At 38.8% G+C, this 24765-nt stretch overlaps 7 protein-coding genes across 8 annotated transcripts in view; 2 read left to right on the plus strand and 5 right to left on the minus strand.

Moving 5' to 3' along the window:
* The window catches only part of LOC106947589 (gamma-crystallin M3-like), a 34256-nt gene extending 29689 nt beyond the window's left edge, over nt 1–4567 (plus strand). Inside the window, exon 4 of the mRNA XM_015032697.1 lies at nt 4458–4567. Within this exon, the coding sequence (XP_014888183.1) occupies nt 4458–4469 (12 nt within the window). The 3' untranslated portion in view covers nt 4470–4567. The remainder of the gene's footprint in view (nt 1–4457) is intronic.
* Nucleotides 3634–4523, plus strand: LOC106947597 (gamma-crystallin M3-like). Its single transcript, XM_015032709.1, has 3 exons — nt 3634–3745; nt 3856–4095; nt 4191–4523. The coding sequence occupies exons 1-3, from the start codon at nt 3731–3733 to the stop codon at nt 4467–4469; spliced, it is 534 nt and encodes a 177-aa protein (XP_014888195.1). The 5' UTR covers nt 3634–3730; the 3' UTR covers nt 4470–4523.
* A 2938-nt stretch (nt 4568–7505) lies between the features above and the next one.
* LOC106947598 (gamma-crystallin M1) lies at nt 7506–8366 on the minus strand. The gene is made up of 3 exons (XM_015032710.1): nt 8277–8366; nt 7913–8164; nt 7506–7827 (listed from the first exon to the last, which is right to left on the minus strand). The coding sequence occupies exons 1-3, from the start codon at nt 8283–8285 to the stop codon at nt 7552–7554; spliced, it is 537 nt and encodes a 178-aa protein (XP_014888196.1). The 5' UTR covers nt 8286–8366; the 3' UTR covers nt 7506–7551.
* Nucleotides 8367–9715: 1349 nt separating this feature from the next.
* On the minus strand, nt 9716–10623 carry LOC106947577 (gamma-crystallin M2-like). The gene is made up of 3 exons (XM_015032671.1): nt 10590–10623; nt 10196–10452; nt 9716–10056 (listed from the first exon to the last, which is right to left on the minus strand). The coding sequence occupies exons 1-3, from the start codon at nt 10621–10623 to the stop codon at nt 9784–9786; spliced, it is 564 nt and encodes a 187-aa protein (XP_014888157.1). The 3' UTR covers nt 9716–9783.
* A 3080-nt stretch (nt 10624–13703) lies between these two features.
* LOC106947599 (beta-crystallin S-1-like) lies at nt 13704–16443 on the minus strand. 2 transcript variants are annotated; one of them, XM_015032712.1, is made up of 3 exons: nt 16322–16443; nt 15973–16215; nt 13704–14202 (listed from the first exon to the last, which is right to left on the minus strand). In XM_015032712.1, exons 1-3 carry the CDS (start codon nt 16424–16426, stop codon nt 13930–13932), a joined length of 621 nt encoding a protein of 206 aa, XP_014888198.1. In that variant the 5' UTR covers nt 16427–16443; the 3' UTR covers nt 13704–13929. The 2 variants fall into 2 exon arrangements, with proteins under 2 accessions (XP_014888198.1, XP_014888197.1); XM_015032711.1 differs by having other exon boundaries at nt 15973–16280; nt 16345–16424.
* Nucleotides 16444–17133: 690 nt separating this feature from the next.
* LOC106947601 (gamma-crystallin M2-like) lies at nt 17134–20903 on the minus strand. The gene is made up of 3 exons (XM_015032713.1): nt 20756–20903; nt 20432–20674; nt 17134–18940 (listed from the first exon to the last, which is right to left on the minus strand). The coding sequence occupies exons 1-3, from the start codon at nt 20762–20764 to the stop codon at nt 18668–18670; spliced, it is 525 nt and encodes a 174-aa protein (XP_014888199.1). The 5' UTR covers nt 20765–20903; the 3' UTR covers nt 17134–18667.
* Nucleotides 20904–22541: 1638 nt separating this feature from the next.
* LOC106947603 (gamma-crystallin M2-like) lies at nt 22542–23774 on the minus strand. Its single transcript, XM_015032717.1, has 3 exons — nt 23665–23774; nt 23216–23458; nt 22542–22960 (listed from the first exon to the last, which is right to left on the minus strand). The coding sequence occupies exons 1-3, from the start codon at nt 23674–23676 to the stop codon at nt 22685–22687; spliced, it is 531 nt and encodes a 176-aa protein (XP_014888203.1). The 5' UTR covers nt 23677–23774; the 3' UTR covers nt 22542–22684.
* Nucleotides 23775–24765: the final 991 nt, after the last annotated feature.

A 24765-nucleotide genomic window follows, 5' to 3' on the forward strand; every position in this document is an offset into this window, starting at 1 on the left:
AGTTATCTTCAGATTTTCACACATTCATGCTCTAATGTTAAAGGGGAATTCAGTATGTTGCCCTAATGGACCTTACCAAGCTCCGCCCAGAAACGCCCCTCGACAGTCCCTCGTGGCTGCATGTCTCACAAACAAAGCCTGGCGGAGCTTAGTTTCTATGTGTAAACATGGCGTCTTTAGTCTCAATTGACTCTCTACAAAGTATTTCTGAGTCGATTAGTGTAGAATTTCTGCCGGATTTTCAAAAAATATCAGCCACGACAATAGACAGGGGAACAAACAAGTTCATGTCATCTTTTTTGGACGACATCAAGGTGTTTGAGCCACGCGATGCCTCCAACATTGTATGCGTCACAGCTAAAAGCTACCGATAGATGAGGAAAACAGCAGATCCTCACACCCTCAGCATAAATATAGCTGTGGACAAGATCACTATTGTTCTTGCAAGGTTGGGTAAGTCGGACATTCATGGTTTTGACGGTTACTTTTGAAATCAGTGATTTCTGTTGTTGGCAAATGTTTGAGTGTGCCTAGGCCTGATACTCGGTACTCGATGCTAGCGTGGCTAACACGATTACAGTTTCGTAAACAGCATTTTTAGGTAAAATAAAATCTTTAATGCATGTCAGATACGGTACACATTGCATATTGATCTGTTCAGCTAACGTAAGACTGAAATAGACAGGCTTCATGGTGTAGTTGTATCGGTACTGCCATTATGCTGTACTTAGCTAAAAGGTTTTCAAAATGAATGTGTTTATTATTGACTTTTTTCAGACTTGGGGGACATTATTCACACATTATAGCCCTCCTTAAGACCTTACAATATTTCAAGCTTCAAAATTCAAAAGGGATCGGGAAGGTTGCTGGTGCCTATCTCTAGCTAACGTTGCAGGCGAGAGGCGGGGTCACCCTGGACAGGTCGCCAGTCTGTCACAGGGCCACTCAAAATATCCCCATTCATTAAACACAAAGAAAGCAAAGTAATAATACTTACACCAGCGCATACTCCTTTGTTTTTATTGATCTTACGACGGTTGAGCTGCAAATGCGGTCGTGCACAAGCTTTGATCCAAGCTAGGCATTCCGTATCAGATTTGGGAAATCTGTGAATTTTATTTCCACAAATACGATCAGGATACCTGACATCGCCTGTACAGATTCCCCACTGACAGTGGAGAACCATTCTTATTTGAGTTCTGTCGCAAAAACTTTGATTGTGTAGATTGTGGTCTGCTAGTCCACAATCTACATTAGCATGTGTATACTACTTTAGCTTTTGTTTGTGAGACGGTCAAGCACGTGGTAGCTGCGCAGTGACGTCAAATGGGCATTAGCCAATGAAACGCGGACCCTGTTTTAAGGTCCATTGAAGGGGGAGGCGAAGTGTGGCAGCAGTAACAGAAAACACGTAATTAGTAAGTCGCGTTATTGCTTGGATTTTAATTGGTATGTTTTGCATCCAGTGAAAACAAGGATGTTGACAAATAAACTGGACAATATGCTGACAATTTAATGATATTTCCACAGTTGTGGTCTTGACTGGTCTTGAATCCCGAGTCAATGTCCGAGACTAAGACCGTGACCATCAAAAAGCGGTCTTGGCCTCAAGTTCTACAACATTAGTGGAAGCATACATACAAATCAATTAGGAAGGACTTCATCAGTGAGAAATTAAAGTTCTGGAGTGGTTTAGTCAGAGTCCAGAACTTAAACTTGACTGAAAATATTTTAGAACATCTGCAGATGGCTGTGGGCAAGAGAAGTTCCCATAATCTCAAAAATATGGAAAATAGAACACAGCTGGCAAATATGACTCCTATCAAAGAAGATTAAATGGTGAAATTGGATCAAAAGCTAAATTAATAAAGTATCAGTTTAAGGGTTCATACAATCAGGTTATGGCATATTATTCATTTACTTTTCACATTTTTATGTGTCTACCTGAAGTGTGTTGGGTAAATGTTGCACTATGCTTGGAACAAGTCTTCAATAATTTACCTTTTCACATCACAAAAGGCTGAGACTCACTGTACACCACATGGATGTTATTCATTAAATCTTGTATGTGGAGATGGTGAATGCTGGGATAGACTACACCATCCCTATCAACCTATCCGAGGTGCACCAACTGACTGCCCATTAAAGTAGCAGTATAATATAAATTTGGCATTTTTGAGCTTTAGATCATGTTAAGATATTACTCCATCAAAAAAACATACATAGAGTGTTGCATTGGTTATTTCATGCGTGTTTGAGAAATCCTTCAATTTTCCATGTCAGTCATTCGGGTCTGTAAAATGTTTGGGGAAACCAAGTGCTGCCTTCCAGCTCCTCCTTGGAACTTTAGCTGCCAAGCCGAGCTTCCCTTCCCAGCTCCTCACCCACTCAACTCCTTCAAACTAGCAGTGGCAGCAATTAGCAGACACCAGGTGGAAGTGTGCATCTGCAGTTCATTATATGAACTGTTTCTCAGTACGGTCTTCTAATGAATATTTGCAAAAGCTTAATCGAGGAATGTTGTGATGATATGCTGAAGGAAAGAGCATGAGCTTCTTAAAGAGACAATTTCAAGGCATTCAATTTCTAAGTCAAATTTCTTTTAAGCCACATTTCATATACCTGAATACCACATTTTAACATAAAGTGACATAATTACTTGATTGTGCTACAAAATTATACTGTGTGGCTGGGAAACACATATTACTGTCCCTTCAAATATACACTTTAGAAAAAAAATCTTTTTCAATGAAGTTCATGTGTTTTTAAACAGTGGTGCTTAAAACCATGAGAGTTCCCAGAAAAAAAAAATCAATCCAAAATAGCGAGAGCATACACAATCAGCACAGGAGGACCCATCCAAGAACTGAACTGGATTTGTTTTACTGGGAGGCAGCAGTGTGAACGCCTACACCACCATGCACTGATAAACCTTATAAATCTTTATGAAACTACATGCAGAATACTGATGCTAACTCCTCCATTTGCAATATTTAAAGACATTTCTTTCCCCAGTTTTTCCTTTAAAGTTTCAGTAGCAATATGGAATAACTTATAACAGATTGTAGTTGTTGCTGCCAATCCCCCCTTAATAGATAGACTTAAAAATGTTTATATTCTCAATTCTGCTATCTGTTGTTTCAAGCAAACACTGCACTGTTTTGCCAGTGAGGTGTTCCAAAGCTACATCTAACATGTGGATTATGTTTTATTGGGAAAATAAAAATCCAGCTGTTAATTTTTCTAATCAGTTCATAGCAAAAAGTGATATTAAAGTCTTTAGAGTGAACTAAAGTCACTGATGCCTCCTCTTTTAGCAAGCTGGGCATATGTAGAGGATCTGGAACATTTTTAAGAAAAAGCGTAAATGTTTCTGGTTCATTGTTTCTCATTTAAAATATTATATGTAATATTTTAAAGATTTAAATAAAGATACTTCTGTAGAAAACACACTATCATTCAGTAGCAAGGACAATACAAAATGGGGCCTCAACTAACAAATGCAACCACCGCAAATCACGATCGATTAAAGGTCTCTTTGAACTGAACCGGACGGGGGCTGTAGGGGTGGGGAGATGGAGGGGTGGCTGCTGCTCCATATTGCTCTGTCAGGAATTTGAACAAAGGGGTCATATATCCTTTTGGATGCAAGGTCAGGTATAAAAGCAGCTGGAGGACATGGATAAAACTGTGGCAGTCCTTTGGATCCAAAACAGTTGCCAGTGCAGCCATGACCATGGGCAAGGTGCTCTCTCCACATCTGCTCTTAATCTTTAGTTTGTTTAGATGCTGAAAGTAACTGTGGATTAGAGCGCTGCACTGTGATACCATAAAGACTCTTCTTTGTTTTCTCAGATCATCTTCTACGAGGAGAGAAATTTCCAGGGTCGCTCCTATGAGACCAGCAGCGACTGTGCCGACATGTCCTCCCACCTGAGCAGGTGTCACTCCTGCAGGGTGGAGAGCGGCTGCTTCATGGTCTACGACCGCACAAACTTCATGGGAAACCAGTACTTTGTGAGGAGAGGAGAGTACTCTGACTATCAGCGCATGGGCATGAGTGACTGCATCAGGTCTTGCCGCATGATCCCCATGGTATGGAAGCTTAAATACACAAGAAAACATTCGAAGTGATGAGATGTTTGAAAACAGATTGCCGTCATGGATTTGTATTTATTTTTAATTTACAGCATAGAGGCCAGTTCAGGATCAGGATTTATGAGAGGGAGGACTTCGGTGGTCAGATGCATGAGTGCATGGAGGACTGTGACTCCATCATGGATCGCTACCGCATGTCTGACTGCATGTCCTGCCATGTGATGGACGGCCACTGGCTGATGTACGAGCACCCCCACTACAGAGGCAGGATGATGTACCTGAGGCCTGGAGAGTACAGGAGCTTCAAGGAGATGGGATATGGAGGAACCAGGTTCATGAGCATGAGGAGGATCATGGACTCCTGCTATTAGACCCTCACTGTTAAAACACAAGCTGTCAAATAAAGCATAGAAGTTCTCTTTAAATTTAGTTTTTTTTCTTCCACTAAAACTTATCAGAAGCTTTCATCCAACTTCAATTTTTTATTTCACCTTTCCAAAAACTGCTTTGTTTGCTCAGAAATACCGAAGTATAGTGTTATTTTGATTTGAAGAAACATAAATTAAATTAACTTCTATTGAAATAATTGAATGCCAATCTATCTACTTCTATGACTTATAAGCTAAACCTTCCTTTATAGATCCTAATCCTAATATGTAACATGAAGTAAACTAAGTACAACATAAACAGTGAGCTGTACAGAAAAATATGTTCCATTAATATGCAGTGAGAATAACAAGAGTATTTCTTATCAGTGCAAATTAGATTGGATACTCAACAGTACATTCATATATAAAATTATATTGAAGAATTTGCTTGATTTAAATCAACATTTTCATAACACTATTTTATTAATGCGACAATACAAAAACTGAAAGGAATGACAGAGGAACTGTATTGTAGGAATATATAAAAGAGCCTTTTCTGGCCATGCTATTGTGCTATACAGTATGTGTAGTAGAGAGTAGTGTGTTTTGCTGCAAGTCTTTGTTGTTCAAATTCAGTAAATAGAACAACTGTCATTTTGTGGGAGCCACAAGACTTTTCCATGCTGTCCTTGTAAAAATACTGCAAAAACACCAACCACCTTTTCTCCTAACAGCTGATTCAGTCACTGTTACATAATTAGCTGCTAAGTTTGTTCATGCATTTGACTACAACTGTAACTACATGTCTTTCACTTTAGTAAATGGTATATCATTTCAATTATATATATATGTATATATATATATATATATATATATATATATATAAATGTTCAACTAATTTCACTGCAAATAAAATTGCATTATTTATTTTCAGACAAACTAGGTTACTTAAAGTTTAATTGATTTTAATGGTTTGATTTCGTTTTATTGTGTCACATGATGAAAAATGCATACATTTAGTTTGCACAGAAATCACAGAATCTCAAGCTATTGTCTCTTCTACTTTTTCTAAGTTCTAGGTTCTAAGTCTTAAAAATTCTAAGTTGTTTTTTTTTTTTTCTTAAAAAAACATAATTTAAAGTATCAGTTCTGATCTTACTCATTAAATATTTTTTTCTAATTTTAAGCCCTAAATTACAAAGGCTTTTCATGATGCAATTCATTTTTATGGTCTAAAAATAACAAATGCATTTTTTTAAGACTCGTTCAGCCTGAATTATTTGTGGTTGATGGGAAATACTCACATTAAGTATTTCTTAGTCTTTTGGAAAGGTTACTTAAGCACTGGTCCTTAAGCATTGCATGCAAACAGACTTTCCCCACTGATCTCGGTACATTCCTGAGAAAGATGAAATGTAACCAGACACTTCGAAGAGGCTCTGGTTCCGGGGGATGATATAAGGAATCGTGTGGTTTAATACACACTGGAGCTGAACAGTTTGACTTGACTACTAGCAGTTTTGGCTTAGCTGAAGCTGGACTACAAAAAAAAAGTTGGATTCACAAAGCTGATGAGGCGAAAGTCATGACCTTGTTTAGCATTTCCACAGCAAATGCGGTGACATCGTAGACAAGAAAATGTAGTAGGGAATAGAGAAGTATGAACAGACTGAAAAACATAACCCAAAAAGAATATAAAGACATCTACGCACCACTTTTCATCTGTTTGATAAGAATAAATAAAAAATATGTTGCACTCGTAGACACTCGCAGTACACAAAAAAGAAATTACTTAAGCTAAAAATGTGGATCTTGTATGTTATGTCTCCTTTAATGGATTAACCTTTGATGTACTGGCACTGGAACAGGTTTACATTGTTCAGGATGTACACATAGTTTTCTGCAAATATTTTGATATTTTATGCTTAAGTATTCATTTTTAATTATGTTTTTAAATGTGCTACAATACACCCAGAGGTGAAATGCTTGGTAATGGCAGGACTTTTCAGGAATGAGTGTTGTCCTGCAAATTCTGTCTTGGAAGACGCACAAAGAGACTCAGCTTCGCCAGGCTAACGTTACTTGCCCGTTTGGGCTCGGAACCACTGATAACTGCTTGCAGTTCTAGTTGTTGTTGGCGCTTTCTGTTTCTTGATAAGACTGGCGACCGGTCCTGGCCGACCCCACCTCTCGCCCACTGACCGCTGGAGATTGGCACTAGTACCCCCTACCACCCCACTAGGGATAACCGTGTCAGAAAATAGATGAATGGATGTTTGTTGATAAAATGTTGGACGTGTTTTATTGGCTAACACTAGTTGGTGCCGAGAGTCATTCTGGGTTAATAGTTGCTAAACAGTGCTGTTTAGTGCTTTCTGGTTAGAGGAAGTAGCTTCTAAGATTAGCTACAATGCCACTTTTTATCTGTTTCTGATGCATCTTTATGGCTTAAGTAGTTAAAGTTTCCATAACTAAGACTTTTTTGTAAAAAATTACTGCACATAGTCAACAAGTGCATGCAAATTCTGGCGAATATTGATAATGGTTGTTAGCTGTGTTGGGAAGAAATAAAGCTAATTTTGCATAATAGCTATTTGTAAATTGTGAATTTTATTAGCTACAGTGCCCTCACCTGTCGGACAAATATGTAATACTGCCAAGAATTTATAGAATAGCGAAAAGCTAAACGCTAATCAGATTGAACAAACATTTTACTTTACTGGTGGTGAAAAACTTTCTTTGTTCATATTCATGGGATACCACTATATTAATGGACGCTCATGTATGCTGTCATGAAAGTTTGAGCCTGCCAGCTCTATCAAATTACTTCATTCTGCTCCGTCCATAAAAAATGCCTGAAAAGCACAAAGAATATATTGCAACTTTCTGATATTTAGATAAAACATAAATGTTTCAAATGATCACAGCACAACAACAATTAATGGGCTCATCATATGTTTACATATTTCATCAGTTTTATTTTAGAATATTTAAAAAATTATCTGTCTACAAGCAGTAGACAAACAGAAACTGAATGTGTGGCAGTGAATTACATTATTTTTATTTGCTCATGTGACAATAGAAGTTAACAAATGTCAGTGATCCTCCTCATGCTCATGAACCTCATTCCACTCATGCCCATGTTCATGAAGCTCCTGTACTCTCCAGGCCTCAGGTACATCATCCTGCCTCTGTAATGGGGCTGCTCATACATCAGCCAGTGGCCATCCATCACATGGCAGGACATGCAGTCAGACATGCGGTAGCGGTCCATGATGGAGTCACAGTCGTCCATCAGCTCATACATCTGACCACCAAAGTTCTCCCTCTCATAGATCCTCATCCTGTAGGATCCCCTGTGCTGCAATAAAAGTGTAATAATGATTGTCAGTAAGCTCCTTTGAACGCTAAATGAATCACAGTAGAGCTTTTTCCAGTGTGCTTACATGGGGGATCATTCTGCAGGATCTGATGGAGTCGAACATCATACCCATGCTCATCATGCGCTGCATGTCATGGTATTCTCCTCTCCTCAGGAAGAACTGCATGCCCATGTAGTTGGGACGCTCATAGATCATGAAGCAGCCGCTCTCCACCCTGCAAGACTGGCACCTGCCCAGGTAGGAGGAGATGTCAGAGCAGTCGCTGAGGCACTCATAGGAGCGACCCTGGAAGTTCCTCTCCTCGTAGAAGATGATCTGGAACGATGCACGAGAAAGATCACAATCACAAATTAAGTTTGTGGGGGGAAAAAAAATCAATGGATTTTTGATTTAATAATCTGTAATTGCATGCTTTGGATATTTTTACCTTGCCCATGATGGAGTCTTAGATTGTTCCCAGGGGATGTTTCAACTTGATCTGCTAACTCAATGATTTCAGGCCCTTTTTATACAAAATCCGAGGGGCCATGATGTGTTGTTATTCAAATGTGCAAAGCTGATGAATTAGCAGTATGACTTTTGCTGAACAGGGGCTATAAAAGTGTGACAATAGTTCCCCATCCATACATTTCTGGCAGCAGTCATCTGCATTGTTCATTTTAAGCATAAGCTTTGTGTGTATGCCATGCGCAGTGAGAAGGTTCTCCACATACAGTAAGGTCAGATCATCAGTGTTAGGAAAAACTTCACATAAGATCGCATCTCAGATAAAGCCATGAGAGACGTAAGACCTTAAAGGACAACAGATATAGGTTTGCATCTCCGTAATGCTAAAGTATGGTTTTGAAATGTTTAACTTTTTATCTACAAGAGATTTAAAGTAAATCCCAGGTCTGCAGGCTCTGCACTGTATATTAAACACCCCACATAAGTAATTAATTTGGACAAATCACTCGCTCCTTTCTCTCTTCTAACTATATATTTATATTTAAAGAAGTTCTTTTTGAATAAATGCATAACAGCTTAAAAAAATTGACAAAATAATCTTGCAAAAATCTAAAATGCCACAATTTAAAGTGATCCAAACAAAAGCCACATAATTCCCTTCTCTGAGTATTGTAAATACTTTTTATGATATTTACTGTAACTGAGTTGAACAGCATCCCACTAGAGTATCAGCATTTTTTTCATCTTGTTTGCAAAACTGAATCTCTAAAAATTTAAACTTTATTGAGGATTATCGAGGAATGTAATCTTCAGATTCAGATTTCTCTTCAGAAATAAGCTTTCGTTTGGAAAGCAGGTATGCACAGCAGTTCTATCATGGTGGCTGCCAAACAAACGTTTCTTTCAACATTCCCTGCCTTCCTCTGGTCAACTGCCTGAAGTAGCTCCATACTGTGACAACTCTATAAGAGAAATATGAAACTGCAGAGATAACTAAAATATTTCAAATCAAGTTTTCTGGACTAGCACTCAAAAGAAATCACTAATAATAATGGATACTCCACTGTTTTAGAGTTTATTTTAGGTATTTTAGTACTCAATGTAATGAATGCTTTGGTATCTATTCGTAAATTAATCTTTAGTTAGTTCAATAATGCCTCTGGTGGGGAAATTATGATGGAAACATTAATAAATATGCAAATTATGAAGAATGTACAGTTGTGCCTGTAAGTGTACAGTTCAGATGGTACAATACATATTTTATTAGTATCGTACTTTATTAGTAAATTAACTTAAGAATGTCACCATTGCTGGTGTTACAGTTGATGAGTAATTGGAACATTACATGCACAAGTACAAGATAATCAAAGCAACTGATATCATTTACAATTATACACCAATAAAAACTCCTTCACATTGTTGGTTAAAAATTCAGTACCTTTAATAAACAAAGTGTTTGATATTTACAGCAAGGCTTTTCTTGATGGCTAAAATTCTGTGACCCGCCTGAAGGATCCGACGATGGCGCAGGTGGCACACCAGTCTCGGTACCTCCGATATTCCCCAGGTTTCAGGAAGTACTGTCTGCCTCGGTAGTTAGGGTACTCATAGAAGATCCAGTAGCCATTCATAACATTGCACGAGTAGACATGGCGGTGATGAAAACGGTCAGACACACAAGGACAGTCGTCCATGAACTCCATCATGTGACCGGTGAAGTCGGGCTTCTCGTACAGGCGCATTCTGTAAGAGCCTCGATACTGTGTGGCGTAGGAAGACAACAAATGGTCAGAAGGTTGACACGAAACGGATCTAGCAAAGGTCTGCCTAAAAGTCACCAAAAGAAGTCTCTGAGAATGTGTGGAGATGTGAAATCTACGTATTAGGTTGGTGTCCTACCGCTGGAATCATCCGGCATGAGCGAATGCTGCTACTGAAGCCCATCCATCTCTGATAGTCGGGGTACTCTCCCCTCCTCATGTAGTACTGGTGGCCCATGAAGTTGGGTCGCTCATAAATCATGAAGCAGCCACTCTCCACTCGAATGGAGTTGCAGCGGCTGAAGTGCAAGTGAAGGTCTGTGCAGTCATTGCTGCACTCATAGCTCCGACCCTGGAAGTTCTTGTCCTCGTAAAAAATAATCTGGAGTGGGAAGACATTGGATCATCAAGAATCCAGAGTCAAACTTTGCTTTGTCTCAGTGTTGAAATCAAACAAGCTCACAAAAAACTGTCAAACCATGCTTTGCTTTAATTTATATTCATTATAAGCAGAGTAGATAAACAGCACTCACCTTGCCCATGGTCTCCGTTGGAGAGATTCCCCATGTTTTCAGGGCTTTTTATACCACCTCTTGACAAACAAAGTATTGTTATTCAAATTCTCTCAGAGTTATAACTAAAGGCTACTGGCACATGTTTAGCTTTTTGTTGGAGCAAAAACATTGGGTTAGAAATATGGATTTGTATTTGAAAAAAGGATAAATAATTAACTGGTTTGGTGTTTTGACTTGCATGGACAAAGGAAAGGACTAGTATGGTATCCACACATCCAGTGAACAATGGCTACAGAACAATATGGAACAGCTCTTTTACATTAAATATGTTGTCTAACCAAGCAGGAAGCCATTCACTCTATATGCTTCTTTACCTGCGCAGACCCACTGTGGGGAAAGAAACACGTGTACAAGAGTTGGTTGGTACTCTAGATGTAAAGACTCTATTAGAAGTTGTACAGTAGGACGAGCATTTAAATTCTGTGCGTGTGTGGATGTACGATACACTCTGACTTTGACTTTACGTCGTGTGAGGCTCTTCTTTACAGAATTCACTTTAATTAGTTCTGTTCTAATTTCAACACAAGTCACTAACGCTATTTGTATAGACAAAAAAGTTTGACGGGGCCCTGTTAAAGCTTGATGTCAAAAGAAAATGGAAGAATCAAATGTATGACAAAGTTTCAAATCGCATGTCTTTAGGTTTTTCACTGAACCCTAAATTACCTCTAATATGGCCATCAGTAGACGTTTAGAGAAAGCAATTGCTTTGTATGTGTGTGTGTGTGTGTGTGTATATATATTTAATAGTGATAGCTTTATGATGCTTATGATTGTCACTGTTTTATGCCATTGTTTTACATTAAACATATTTGCCTACAGTGTAAAGCCTGTCCTTTAAGCACACCAGAGTAACGATGCTAATAGCACATTTAGGTGTGCAAAAAATTGTCATGTTATGGGATAAAGTATGAACGTTTTCCATATGATTCCTACTCTTTAAATTTACATCATACTCTATGTTGTTGGGTCCATTCAGAATCTGGACGTATTCTGTCCAGTTTCTCTCCATACCGTTAGCTGTACCAGTGATCCGGATCGTGTCTAAAACCACACACACCAATTAATCCCACCAGACTGGGAGAGGGGCAGCACTGGCATTGAATGGTATGGTATGCTATCCAAATGCAAAATGAAGATTAAACTATGCCAGAAGCTATTGCAGATACTTTGTTTAGACTATTGCTTCGAGACAGTGCTCATTTATTTTATATTTTTGTAATCTCCACGTTTTTTTTCTATACGAGTCCCTTTATGACACAATACAGTGATGTTTTGGGTAACAACAAATGAGTAGATACAAAACATAAACAGGACAAGTTCAAGGTCTTATTCAGCAATTAAAGTTTATTGACTTCAGTTAAATCTGTTATTCTCCTAATTGAGCCAACCTTCGGACTGATGCCTCCCCCGTCGCCTCATTTGTGGTACTCTCCAGGTTTCAGGTAGTAAACTCTGCCTTTACAGTTTGGCTGATCGCACAGCATCCAGTGGTCATCCGTAACGCGGCAGAAGCTGAATTCAGACATGCTGAGCTTCTGCTGGACATTTGAACAGTCAGCCACCAGCTCATGCATTTGGCCATACATAGCACAAAGCTTGTAAAGCCTCAACTTGTAGGAGTCATGCTGCTGCCAAGTAGAAAGACTCACTGCCTCATTCATTGAAACCCCTCACTCAATATAATACTTCAGCTTTAAACATCTTTGAACAAATTCTTCATTTTGTCTCATTTATGACCTACCTGAGGCATCAAAAGCCAAACTCTGATATAGTCACTAATCCCAACCACTTTGATCGTCAGAGTAGTCTCCTCCCACATGGTAGTTGCCCATTGACAGTTACCACCATGATGGAGTTGCACCTAGTGGAGAACGTGTGAAGGTGTGAGCAGTCAGAGGTTTTCATGAGGGTGGCCTTGGAAGTTTCTGTCCTTGTAAGATATGATCTATGAAAGCAAACACAAATACTGTTTCACTCAAGTAAGAAATACATAGAAGATAAAAAAAAAAACCTAAATATTTGGTTTCCATTACCTTTTCCATGGTCTTTACAACAGGGTATATTACTGTTCACTGTTGTCCTTAAGTCAAGCCATGGTGCTTTATAAAAAAAGAAAAAATGGGAAGCTGTGTGATTGCACAGCATAAACCATTGTCATGCAAATATTTCCCACAGAGTGATGATGGATCTGGGATGGGGTTGCATGGATGGGAGAATTCTGTTGGTGAGTAATGCATCATTGTACTTTGTCCCGTGTTCATCACTATTTTTACTAAACGTAACATTGTACAACAGAAAGTGTTTGCAGGAGCATCAGAAAGAGGAAACTGACGTTCAGTCGGGCTGAGGTAATGTTCTGTACAATCTACCAGCTGATGTGGGCCATCGTGATCTTGATAGAAAGTCTTATTCACATCAAGTCCACCTCGTGAAATCATTAAAAATGGAAGAGAAAACATGTAGTCTTCCTTAAGCCTCTGTCACAAAATGTTAGGTGTTGCCTCACGTTGGCCTAGATGAGAATTGTAAAGAGTCATGTGTGTCAGTTTTGCATTGTTTTCAGTTTTATTCTTTCAGGACTGGGTGGTCACAGACTATTTTTTTTTTTTCTTTCACAATTAACATTCTGGGGTCAATGATTTCCCTTTACACAGCCCATTATTGCCCCTAAGTAGTTGAATAACAGTTATCTTTATTAATTTGATCAGTGCAGATAGAACACATTCGCAATGTAACATGAGATTAATGTTAGTATTGAGCCTCTGCATAAATTTTCATTCAGTGGGGTATATGTACTGTCGATTGCATGTGATCAATTCCATGGCAGCCTGGCTTAAATAGCAATCAAACTGTTTGTAGTACAGCATCTGATATTGGTGACGGTGGAGTGTCATTGGTATAAAGCTGTGTGTCTTACAACACTATTAAAAAAACAAGGCAGATTTCAACATTATGATAGGATTATTAGAAAAATTGAAACTGATGAGATGTTTAACAACTACTTGTTGTTCTTTAGTATTCCCACTTCATCGTCCTGATGCTGCCTACAACCTACGGGACATTGGAGACTCCTTTTTGAAACTGCTTTATTAGAAGTGAGAGCATGTATGATGATGATGAAGTGAAAAGATTTATTGTTATTTGTTTGTTGCTTTTGTTGAAGTTTTTCTCAATTCAAACAGACAATGTTCTGCATTACACTAGTAAAGTTTTTTTCAGGAAATTAAGGTTAAAATGAATATAAATACGACAAAATAAACAGTCTTCAGTGCTACTGATATTCCCCCAGAGTAGATCAATAGTCTATAATGCGTCTGATGGAGCCAACCCTGGCACTCCTGCCGCCCCACTCACTGAACCTTTTATACTCTCCGGGTCGAATCAGGTACATCTTGCCTCGGTAGTGAGGGCGCTCGTAGAAGAGCCAGTTCCCCTTTCTAACATTGCAAGAGAAGATATTGTGAATGTTGAAGCGGTCCACTAGGCTGGGACAGTCGTCCATCAGGTCCATCATCTGGCCACCAAACTCAATCCTCTCATACAAGCACATATTGAATGACCCAGGCTCCTAGGATGGAAAAGGAGTGAAATGATATATTACGTCATGTCATCAGAGATGTCATAATCAAACAGCAAGTAATCAAATGTTGCTTTAAATGGATTGCACCACTCAAGATGGCAGCATGTTGTAGTAGCTCTGTTGCTTAGGGAAGCCCCATCAAAAGCTGGGAGTTAAAAGGCGAAGCAAAATAAAAAACAAAACAAAAAAACGAAGGCTATTTCTGCTCTGTGGACAATCTGATTATTATTATTATTATTTTGCGACAATTAATTATTTATAAAATCAAGGAAATTACAGAGAACCCTGAACATCTTTTTCATAAAACTGTGACATAACAAGAGTGTTTTCAGTCAGAGGCTTCTTTGGATTGCGGTAATACAGACTGCTAGAGGAGATTCGTCCTGACAATAGTCATCAGCATCTAACTCTGAAGAAAACTGGACAATATGAATCAAGTCAAGTTTCTTTGTACAGCAGAATCCAGGCAGTTCAAAGTGCTTTACACCATAAAAACATCAAACAATAACCAATTACGAAACAAGCAGTAAACCTTACATTTTGTCAAATGCCGTCAGCAAAATGATTAATAATAACCATCATCACACATCAAATATATTGATCAGAGTTCCAGTTATTACAAATCAAAGGCAACTCCAAACAAATGGGTTTTTAGCCTCGATTTAAAGGAACTCAGTGTTTCGGCTGGTTTGTCATTTTCAGGAATTTTGTTCCAGATTGCATAAAAGCTGAATGCTGCTTCTTCATGTTTGGTTCTGGTTCTGGGGATGCAGAGTGGCCCAGAGCCAGACGACCTGAGAGGTCTGGAAGGTTGATACAGAAACAGCAGATCTTATATTTAAAGGGTGACTTTTTCCGGGAAGTATTTTGATGTTAAACAGTTCAGTGATTTCTAAACTAATTGAAAGTCTATTCTCGGAGCTACAGTGAGTCAGTGGAAGGACTTTAAAACTTGCTCTATCGTACTAGTATTAGTCAGAATGTGAGCAGCAGTGGTCTGGATCAGCTGCAGCTGTCTGAGTTTTATGCAGGCCTGTGAAGACACTGTTGCAGTAATCAATGAAACAATAGAAATATTTTTCAGGTGACAGAAGGCCGACTTTGTAAATGTGTTTGTATGTCTATGAAGGTTCAGGTGTGAGTTCATCACTATTCCCAGGCTTTGGACCTGATCTCTAGTTTCTCACTGTAGTAACTGAAGCTGTGTGCTGACAGGTCCATAGATAACTTCAGTTTTGTTTCTGTTCACCTGGAAAAGTTATGGGACATCCACATATTAATTTTACCTCCATTATAGGTAGAAAGTAAATGTTGACTATAAGCATTTGTCTTATGAGACCGTTTATGCTGGTTATTTTTATAGTTTTAATCTAATCAAGTTTAATATGAAATTCAGCTAAAAGTAATCACTTAAGGCTGCATGTTGGAGCATTTGTTAGCAGTGCTGCCTCCCAGCAAAAAGTTCTTGAGATTTAAATCTCAGGCTTATCTTTAATCATTTTTAAATACATGTTTTTAAACATTTAAGGACAATATTTTCAGAATAATCTGTTTAAGATTAACTTAAAGGTCAACAGATCTATTTACATCTCCTAAAGTTTTGATTATGTTTTTTTTTCTACTATTCACATCGTAATAAAAAGTCACTTTCTATCCCACCTAGTCACATATATCATCTGTGAGTGCATCATCGTTTTAGCTGGTAACTGGTGTTTGTGCGGCATGTTGTGTTGACTTTCCCCTCAAACAGCAACTCACCGTGTGGATGTGGCGACAAGAGCCGACAGAGTCGCTGACACCCGTCCAGTGATGGAAGTCAGGATACTCTCCTTTGCTCACGTAGTACTGGTTCCCAGTGTAGTTGGCTTTTTCGTAAATCATGAAGCAGCCACTCTCCACCCTGATGGAGCCGCACCGGCTCAGACTCCTCAGCAAATCTGCACAGTCTTTGGAGCACTCAAAATGGCGCCCAGAGAACTCCCTGTTCTCGTAGAAGATAATCTGCATGTGGAGAAAACGGGATGTCTCACACCATCCCGCAAAAAAAAAGAAGAGAGAGAGAAAAACTTCATACAAGTAAAATGCAGGTAATGTTGAAGTTCTCTACCTTCCCCATGCTGCTTGCCTCACCTGCCCTGCCTGCACCGAGCCTCATGTGATCTATGCCAGCCTTTGAGGACTGCCGCCTGAATGCAAAATGCAGAGTCTGCATGTGGCATTCATGTTGTTCCGGCCAGGAATCACTGGTGTTTGTGTATCCCTGTTGTCCTAATCATATGTTTTGGAATGTGCTAAAAAAATATTTAAAAAAATCTGAAGAAATAAAATATGTATTTAGTGATATTATATTAATTTGTTCCCCCAACTAACTCCCTCAGTAACATTATGTGTTGGGTTGTGGAGCTCATGCTTCAAACTTTAATCACCAGGTAATCATAAAGTGCTGCATATGCACAATCTTTGCTCCCATGCACGTTTATTCTGTTTTGCCTTTTTGTCGCCCTTCTGAATTTCAGAACATCAACCAAAACTTAAACTCACACAAGGAAACCGAAGTACAAACAAGTGCACCGACCTGTTTTGTCCTGCTGGATACATGAAGGCCACAAGCAGATGGAAAGACATTCTTTTTCCAACAGAGCAGAAATCATAATTTAATCACTGCTTGGACTTAGATTGGGGAATAGAATATTGCTTTTTGATATTTTTTTTGCACACTTCATGTTGTCAGACGGGTTCGAATTAAGTGATTTTTTGTTTCCACAGGTCAGACAGCATTGGTTATTTGTACACGTAAATGTAATTTTCAACAGGAACATGTTTCAAACAGAGAAATTAAGACAGGCACTAAGCAGTACAGTGTACATAAATTAGTACAGTGTAACTGGAAAGTATTCACAGAGCTTCACTTTTTCTGCGTTATGTTATGTCACTGCCTTATTCCATATTGTACATATGTACAGTGAGCACCTCAAATACCCCAAGGTTATATTTATCAACATGCAAGGAAATACTAAATGTAATATTTTTGTAGTTTAATCTTAAATACTTTTTTCCTTTGACTTTAAGTCTGTAAATACAGAGAAAACTGTAGTTCTGTGTTTTGTTTGAAGACTCGTCTGTGTTTACATATGGTATCAACACAGCTAAATGAGCGCTATTAACATAATAGGAGCTTTTTGAGTGTCTATATTTGAAAACAGAACCACATAAAGTGAACTTTACATTCCACAACAGACTCCATTTGGACAGTTTCTCTTTCATGCTGTGGGAAGGGCCACCATCTTTATTTCTGTACCAACTGGCTCTGCTTGAGGATGACCAGCAGCAATCTCTTCTGAATGGCAGCCACACCACAACACTGAAAGAAGGTCTACGCAGACATTAATAGCTAATCAATTGGAACATATTTTAATCTGATGTTCCATCAATCGACTGTCGATTAACTGTTTGCATCCCTAATCTGCACTGATCATCCATGTCTTCCTCGGACTTGAAGGTTTCTATAAACACTGTGAATGCTTCTTCAGCAGGAGTTGACTGCTTGTTTATTGATTCTCTAGAGAGACTCCAAAAATGTGTGCAAGAAAGAGATTCATTCACTAGAACTTAGAATAAGTCTCTAACATAACAAAATGTGGAAAAACTGAAGCAGTGTGAATACTGTCTGGATGCACTCTATGTTATTTTAATTTTGTCTTCTGCACTGTTTTAACTAACACATTCTTTAACATGTTTGCCATGTTTCCTTCATGGCTTATGGTGAAGTGCAAACAGGAATTCTTTTGGCTTTCTCTGATTTGTCCGCTGAATTCCTTGGTCTTCATGATGGTCAACTAATTTTCTCTATCATGCCTCTGAGAACTTTGAAGAATAGCTGGATTCATACTGAGTTTAGATTACAGACAGAAGACCTTTTCTCATATTAGTAGCTGAATTAACTTTTCCGGAAATATTACATGTAGAACTGTTGTGTTAAAGGATGTGTCCCTGCAAATCTATATTTGGAAGAAGTACAAAATGTGCTTTGTCTGTTATTCTAGGTTGGAGTCCTGTTGGTCAGAATCTCACTGTAAGATCAGGTAAAGCAAACTCTTTTAAATATATATTTTTATCATAAAGTGGAGTTAAGAACAAGGAAAAGCCTCCATTTTGATTTTCAATCATCCATCTGTCTCAGTAAAAGGAGTCTGACAATAAAGTTTTTTTCTGCTGAAGATACTGAATGTCTACTACAGGTAATGCTTCAGAACATGATATGAGTCAATACTGGGAGTATTTTATTTAGTCCTCTGGTCAGAGTCAGAATATCCAAGCATGTTACATCTTCCTGGAAGAAGTCGCCCTTCAAATGAAAAGAGCAAGAGCAAAATTGAATCCACTTGAGCACTGACGTCATTTTCATCAGCGTGTGGAATATGGCAAAGAGCAGGCGTTTTATGAGAACCCTTTCTTAGAGATCCATCAGACGTCTGATGGAGCCAATCCTGGAGTTTGCGCCTTCCCATTCACTAAAGCTCTTGTACTGGCCGGGCCTCAAGTAGTAGTGGCGTCCCCTGTAGTTGGGTTGCTCGTACACCAGCCAGTGGCCGTCCAGGATGTTGCAGGAGTTGAAGTTGGCGAGGTGAAAGCGACCCATGAGGTTTGGGCAGTCATCGGTTAGCTCCATCATCTCACCTCCCATGTCGAAGTGCTCGTACAGCTGCATCCTGAAGCTGCCTTTGTGCTGGAGAAGCATGTCGGATGGAACCATTAAGAACACGTTCATGCTCACATTAAGCCTGGAAACAACTGACTTAGATATATCTGAAGGTTAGAGGTCTTCACTGTTTCTGCAGAGACCATTAGAGCTGTTAATAGAACTGATATTGTATTCCATTTGAACCCGAAAGGTGGATATTTTTCAAACCATTGTGTGTCATCTGCTTCAAATAGTAAACTCATCTGAGTGAAACCTGTAGTGATGAACTCAGACCTGAACCTTGAGAGACACACAAGGATAGTTACAAAGTTGGCCTTCTATCACCTGAAGAACACTTCCAGGATTAAATAACTAATGTCCCAGCAAGATCTAGAGAAACTCATTCATGCATTTATCTTTAGTCACACTGATTACTGCAACAGTGTATTTCTAAAATGTCAATCAGCTATATCTGGTCCAGGACGCTGCTGCTGGTGTTCTCACTAAAACTAGGAAAAGTAAAGTCCCTACACTGGCTCCCTGTGGCTTTAAAATACTGACGTTAGTTTATAAATCACTGAACGATTTAGCACAAGATATATTAAAGACCTGAGGCAGATGGCTCAGGTCCTCTGGTTCTGGTCTGCTCTGCAACCCCACAACCAGAACTAAACATGCAGAAGTAATATTCAGTTTCTATGCCCCATTAATCTGAAACAAACTTCCAGAAAATGGCAAAATATAAAAAATAAATAAATAAATAAAAAACACTGAAACATTGAGTTCCTTTAGATCACACATGTTTAGACTTGCCCAAAATAATAACTGGAACAGTGATCAATATATTTGATAAACTTTGACTAAAGGTTCCATCAGATAAATGATCTGGAACCTCCACTAAGATAGGGATTCTGACACACGTTAAAATTAACTTGAAAAGATCAATTAAAATACACCATTATAATTATGATTCATCTTGATTTTTGTATGTAGATATCAGGCCTGCTCTGGGTGCAGGCTGTGGGAGAGATGTTGGGTAAAACAGTCATATAGATCATTGTCCAGTTCTAAAGTTACTTTGGCTTCAATAGTTATGGAAAGTGCTGCTCCTGCATCTGAAGGGAGATACTTTTTCATCTAGAAAATGAATTTCTTTCTAGAAAAAAAAAAGTTTTTTCCATTATATATTTTTTAAAAAGTGACAATTTTTACCCACATACATACTTTCTTGCTGTCTAACTAAATATGCCAAAAGTTCTTAAGAATTCTTGAGAAAATTGGATTTCTGGTAAAATTCCAATATTTGTTAATTGTCTATAAAATCAGGAGTAAGATAGCCCCGGTTGCTCTGATTGGCTAGCTGTACTAGCATAATCAGTCTCCGTCCACCACTTTGCATCATCTCAATTGGAGTTGAAAAAAGGAAACTTTCTCAATATTCTTCACAGCAGAAAATAAGTAATCATTATAACCTGCTATCAAACCCAGCCTGTGCTATATAAATCTACAACCTTGCTCGTTTAAAAGACAGCTTACCGAGGGGATCATGAGGCATGAGCGGACACAGTCATTCATGCCGGTCATGCCCATGTAGTCAGAATACTCTCCCGTTCTCATGAAGTACTGGTTCCCCATGAAACCGGGTCGGTCATAGATCATGAACATGCCACTCTCCACGCGTATGGAGCGGCAGTGGTCAAACATTGAGTGCAGGTCAGCGCAGTCACTCATGCACTCATAGTGATGGCCTCTAAAGTTTCTGTCCTCATAGAAGATGATCTGATGGAGCAGAAGAAATCATCCTGTCAGCATAATCACGACATGCCACCGAAAAAATGGGACTTCAAACTGAACACAAACCTTTCCCATGATGGCTACTGTCAAAACCCAAACAAATACCTTTGTTTTTACACTATGAAGTGTCCAACTTTATATCCATGGGGAAGGATGTTCAGTTGCACGTTGTGATTCAAAGCAGGCCTGCTGTCAGCAGACTACAGGAGTAACCCTAACCCTAACCCAGCAGAAAGCAGGTTCTAGCACCAGCCACATCACGGACATGCACTGGAACAGTCACTGCAGCTTGTTTACACAGCCTGTGTTTGCTTTGAATGCATTGTCTTCATCACAAGTTTAAAAAAACTGGAAGGAATTCACAAAGCATCTTCTTTTTTTTGTTTGTTGGTTTGTTTTTTGTTTTGCTCAAGCTTTTTGCTTGGATTTGGCTGGATTTATAAAACACGTATCACTAAATACATGCCGGTGCAGTCCCAACCACCAAGTCCAGCAGGTGGGTGCTACTACTTTTTTCACCGGGTCTTGTTTATTCTAGTTTCAGCCACAAACATAAAAGATGCAGAAGTGAAAAAATATATATATTATAATTTGCAGAAAGTTCCAGGAATTGAGCTGACAAGGCATTCCTCAGAACTTAAAGACATCTGGCTGGGGGGATGTTGTTGGAACAGTTTCCCGAAATCAATAATTGATGATTCTGAGACATTTAAAAGATGCACTCTCAGTGATTCTTGGGAAGAGGGACAAAACACGTCCTCTGGATAAAGCACAGAATTTGAATAAAATATACACAAAAAATAAAATAAAGTGTTCAGAATAACATCATATAAATTGAGGTAGTTTGGCATTTCGTCAACTCCGTCAGTTTTTGTGACTCTTTCAGTGAAATTGTTGACAAATCTTACTTCAATGTACAGTTAATTCATTTTAATCTATTTTACATAAATAGCATAACTTCACTTGTATCAAGTATTTCTCTTTTACTCACTAGTTTGTCACCACCTTCTGTTCTGTGTCTTTATGTTGTTGTTTTTTTTGTTTTAAATATATATATATATTTTGTTCTTGAGAAGCATTTGTCTCTTAAACTGAGTAAAAATAACACTAGTAGGATCATTAAAAACTAATTTTATATTTATTTTTATCAGATGGTGTTAACAAAATTCTGGGCCTGGTCCATTAAAATTGTAACTTTCAAAAAAAAAGTTTCAAATGGAAACGTGCACCTTAGCATCTTTACATTTCCAAAACATTATTTATCATATTTGAATACATAAGCCTAATAAATAATTACATTATTATTTTTTTTTGGGGGGGGGGATGTGAACCCATTTTATCCCTCTTTTCAAGACTCATTGACTCTCGTAACTGAAGTTAAAATGTACCTGACAGTAAAATTGTTAAATTTGATATATACAAATATGCAACTGATGTAAGTTAAATAATGTTAATAAAAAATAAACACTATAATATCCTTTTAATTTTGACATAGCAAATGAAAAAGCGATCTCCGATTATCAGTTCTGCCAGACTGGCTGTGGATGGCCTCCTGTGTTTTCTTGTGAATGTGCATTTTTACCTGAAACATTTACTGTTGAGACCAAAGCAGACGTATATCATTTGATTAACTTTTGATCAATTCAAAAATTTCTAGATTTCCTAGCAGTGTAGGACATCAATCTCTTAGGGGAATTTCTAACAGAAAGCCCCTTCTTGTGCAGGTATGAAGACTTCTCAGGATTACAGTAAATCAAACATGTTTAGTGAAACAGAACCATGTTGCATTGTGATCAAAATAAATACTGAAAGTGCACAAAATTCCTCTAAGTCACAGAAGTAGTAAATCAGATAATATTGAGACATTTATTCACCATTGACAAGAAAATCATTTACAACAGCTCATTTTATTAATTTTTTTTTCTAACAGCAAACAGCAGCTTCATCAAGTCAGATCTTGGCACATCCTGTTGTTCTTATCAGTAACTGAAAGAATTAAAACTCTGTGATCCTGCGGAAAGAGCCGGTGGTGGCGCAGGTGGCCCCCCAGTCATTGAACTTGCGGTACTCGCCAGGACTCATGAAGTACTGCCGGCCACGGAAGCTTGGGTGTTCGTAGAGGGTCCAGTAGCCATCCAAGACTTTGCAGGAGTAGATGTCTCGGCTGCGGAAGTGCTCCTGCACCGACTCGCAGTCCTCGCTGAACTCCATCATCTGACCTTGGAAGTTGGGCCGCTCGTAGATACGGATGCGGTAGGGGCCCTCGCTGGTCTGCAGGTGGAAGATAGAAAATGAAAGGAGCCTTCTGGGTCTGTGGCTGACAGTCAGTCACCATGTTTAGTCATCTGTCAGTGCTTATCCATCAGTTACCTATCCAGGTAAATCCACATTGGTTTGAAACATTGGAAGAATAACTAGTATTGTTTTTGCTTTTTAAATTCAACAGGTGAAAACAGGCCAAACTAACTATTTTGACTCCTAACAGCGTAAAACATTCATCAGTTTGAGCTCTCAAAGTAACCTCACATAGGAGAAGGTACGGCAGGAGCGGATGGTGTCGTTGTAGCCCATCCAGCGCTGCTTGTCAGGGTACTCTCCTCTGGTCAGGACGTACTGGTAGCCAGTGTAGTTGGGCTTCTCGTAGAGCACCCAGCAGCCACTCTCCACCTTGATGGAGTTGCAGCGGGTAAAGTGGGGGTTCATGTCAGGGCAGTCGGCATCGCACTCATATGAGCGGCCCTGAAAGTTCCGGTCCTCGTAGAATATAATCTGAGTCCAACAAGAGGAGCGGGAAGAGGAAATATTCAGATCAAACATTCTGAATATGTGTGTTTTTTCCATATTCAGTTTTCTTTCATTCTACACTCAAAACACCAAATTACTTCTTCTGTGCGTCATGAAAAGCCGCAGGGCAGTGGGGCAACTTTAGATCTAAGGCAAACAGGAAAAACAAGAAATGAATGGGAAGCTCTTACCTTACTGCTCATCCTGAAAAGAGTGCTGGAGCCGGTCACCAGCTGAATATGGTGGTCTCACAAAGCAGGAGCAGAGCTCTGCTATATAAACCTCAGATCCCGCTTTAGCTGGTTTTTCAATGAGCTGGGATTTAACGAGCGGGTACCACTGCCAAAAATCTTGATCCTGGCCATAGAACCAAAATCCCTGAATCATCAGGACAAAACTCCTAGCAGGCGAATTACTGACCAACTCTGAACTCTTCATTGATATCGACATCAGGAACACATTTTATCCACCCATCCAACACAGAGGAGTTTAATCTTTGTGCCAGAGGTCAACAATAACTGTGCAGCTGGTGGAGTCCAACAGAAAATGTGACGTTGGTGACATGATATCAGAGAGGTTCTGTCAATACAACGCTGTTTGTTCATTGCACTACATAGAATAAGTTTAAACATGTTATGTTAACCTTCCATTGGATCACAGATGTAAGTTTGGCTCCATTATATTATACCAGCACAGACATTTGTCTTATTGATCAACACTGAATCTGACTAAACATATACTTTAAGCAATTGGGGAAAGACAAAATGTTGATGCCATGCTTCTATAGACTAAAATATCAAAACTAAATGCATGTCAAAGATTCTAATTCTTTTAGGGTTTGTCCTCTGATTGAATAAATCTAAAATTTAAAGTGTTTGACCATAAATCCATTTTTACATGTGATGGAAAAAATTTGGGGAATTTTGCAAGAACAACTCAAATGCAAAGTATGAAGTGGCAGCATGATGTTGTGGATGGACTGGTGCACTTCACATAGTAGAAGGGGTCATGAGAAAACAACGTTATGGAGAAAACAAGATCCAAAGACATTAGCCAGGATGTTAAAACTTGGATGGAAACTGATGACTCCACACATTCATCTGCATTAGTTACATTCTGGCTTAAGGACAACAAAATAAATGTTTTGGAGTGACCATGACAAAGCCTTAACCATAGTCCCATAGAAAAAAACATGTGAGCAAAGCTGAACATGTGTGTAAGTGAAGTGGTTCTACATGTCTGACCCAGTTACGTCAGTCCTGTTGGGAGGAATGGGCTAGAATTACAGAAAA

Source organism: Poecilia latipinna, unplaced genomic scaffold (genome assembly GCF_001443285.1).
Source record: "Poecilia latipinna isolate Pla-1442-1.1 unplaced genomic scaffold, P_latipinna-1.0 Scaffold248, whole genome shotgun sequence".
NCBI lineage: Eukaryota > Metazoa > Chordata > Actinopteri > Cyprinodontiformes > Poeciliidae > Poecilia > Poecilia latipinna.

What these genes read in the sequence shown, in the direction of transcription:
- LOC106947597 (XM_015032709.1), top strand. An exon ending in CTTGCCGCATGATCCCCATG is followed by an intron (nt 4,096 to 4,190) that starts GTATGGAAGCTT and finishes TTTAATTTACAG; the next exon opens with CATAGAGGCCAGTTCAGGAT.
- LOC106947599 (XM_015032712.1), bottom strand. Translation starts at nt 16,426, where the DNA reads ATGCAGACTCTGCATTTTGCATTCAGGCGGCAGTCCTCAAAGGCTGGC. An exon ending in AGGCAAGCAGCATGGGGAAG is followed by an intron (nt 16,216 to 16,321) that starts GTAGAGAACTTC and finishes CTCCACATGCAG; the next exon opens with ATTATCTTCTACGAGAACAG. An exon ending in CTTGTCGCCACATCCACACG is followed by an intron (nt 14,203 to 15,972) that starts GTGAGTTGCTGT and finishes TTTCCATCCTAG; the next exon opens with GAGCCTGGGTCATTCAATAT.
- LOC106947603 (XM_015032717.1), bottom strand. An exon ending in CCTGCCGTACCTTCTCCTAT is followed by an intron (nt 22,961 to 23,215) that starts GTGAGGTTACTT and finishes TTCCACCTGCAG; the next exon opens with ACCAGCGAGGGCCCCTACCG.
- LOC106947601 (XM_015032713.1), bottom strand. An exon ending in CATGCCTCATGATCCCCTCG is followed by an intron (nt 18,941 to 20,431) that starts GTAAGCTGTCTT and finishes ATGCTTCTCCAG; the next exon opens with CACAAAGGCAGCTTCAGGAT.
- LOC106947598 (XM_015032710.1), bottom strand. An exon ending in CCTGCAGAATGATCCCCCAT is followed by an intron (nt 7,828 to 7,912) that starts GTAAGCACACTG and finishes CTTTTATTGCAG; the next exon opens with CACAGGGGATCCTACAGGAT.
- LOC106947577 (XM_015032671.1), bottom strand. Translation starts at nt 10,623, where the DNA reads ATGGGGAATCTCTCCAACGGAGACCATGGGCAAG. An exon ending in CAACGGAGACCATGGGCAAG is followed by an intron (nt 10,453 to 10,589) that starts GTGAGTGCTGTT and finishes GATGATCCAATG; the next exon opens with TCTTCCCACTCCAGATTATT. An exon ending in CATGCCGGATGATTCCAGCG is followed by an intron (nt 10,057 to 10,195) that starts GTAGGACACCAA and finishes TACGCCACACAG; the next exon opens with TATCGAGGCTCTTACAGAAT.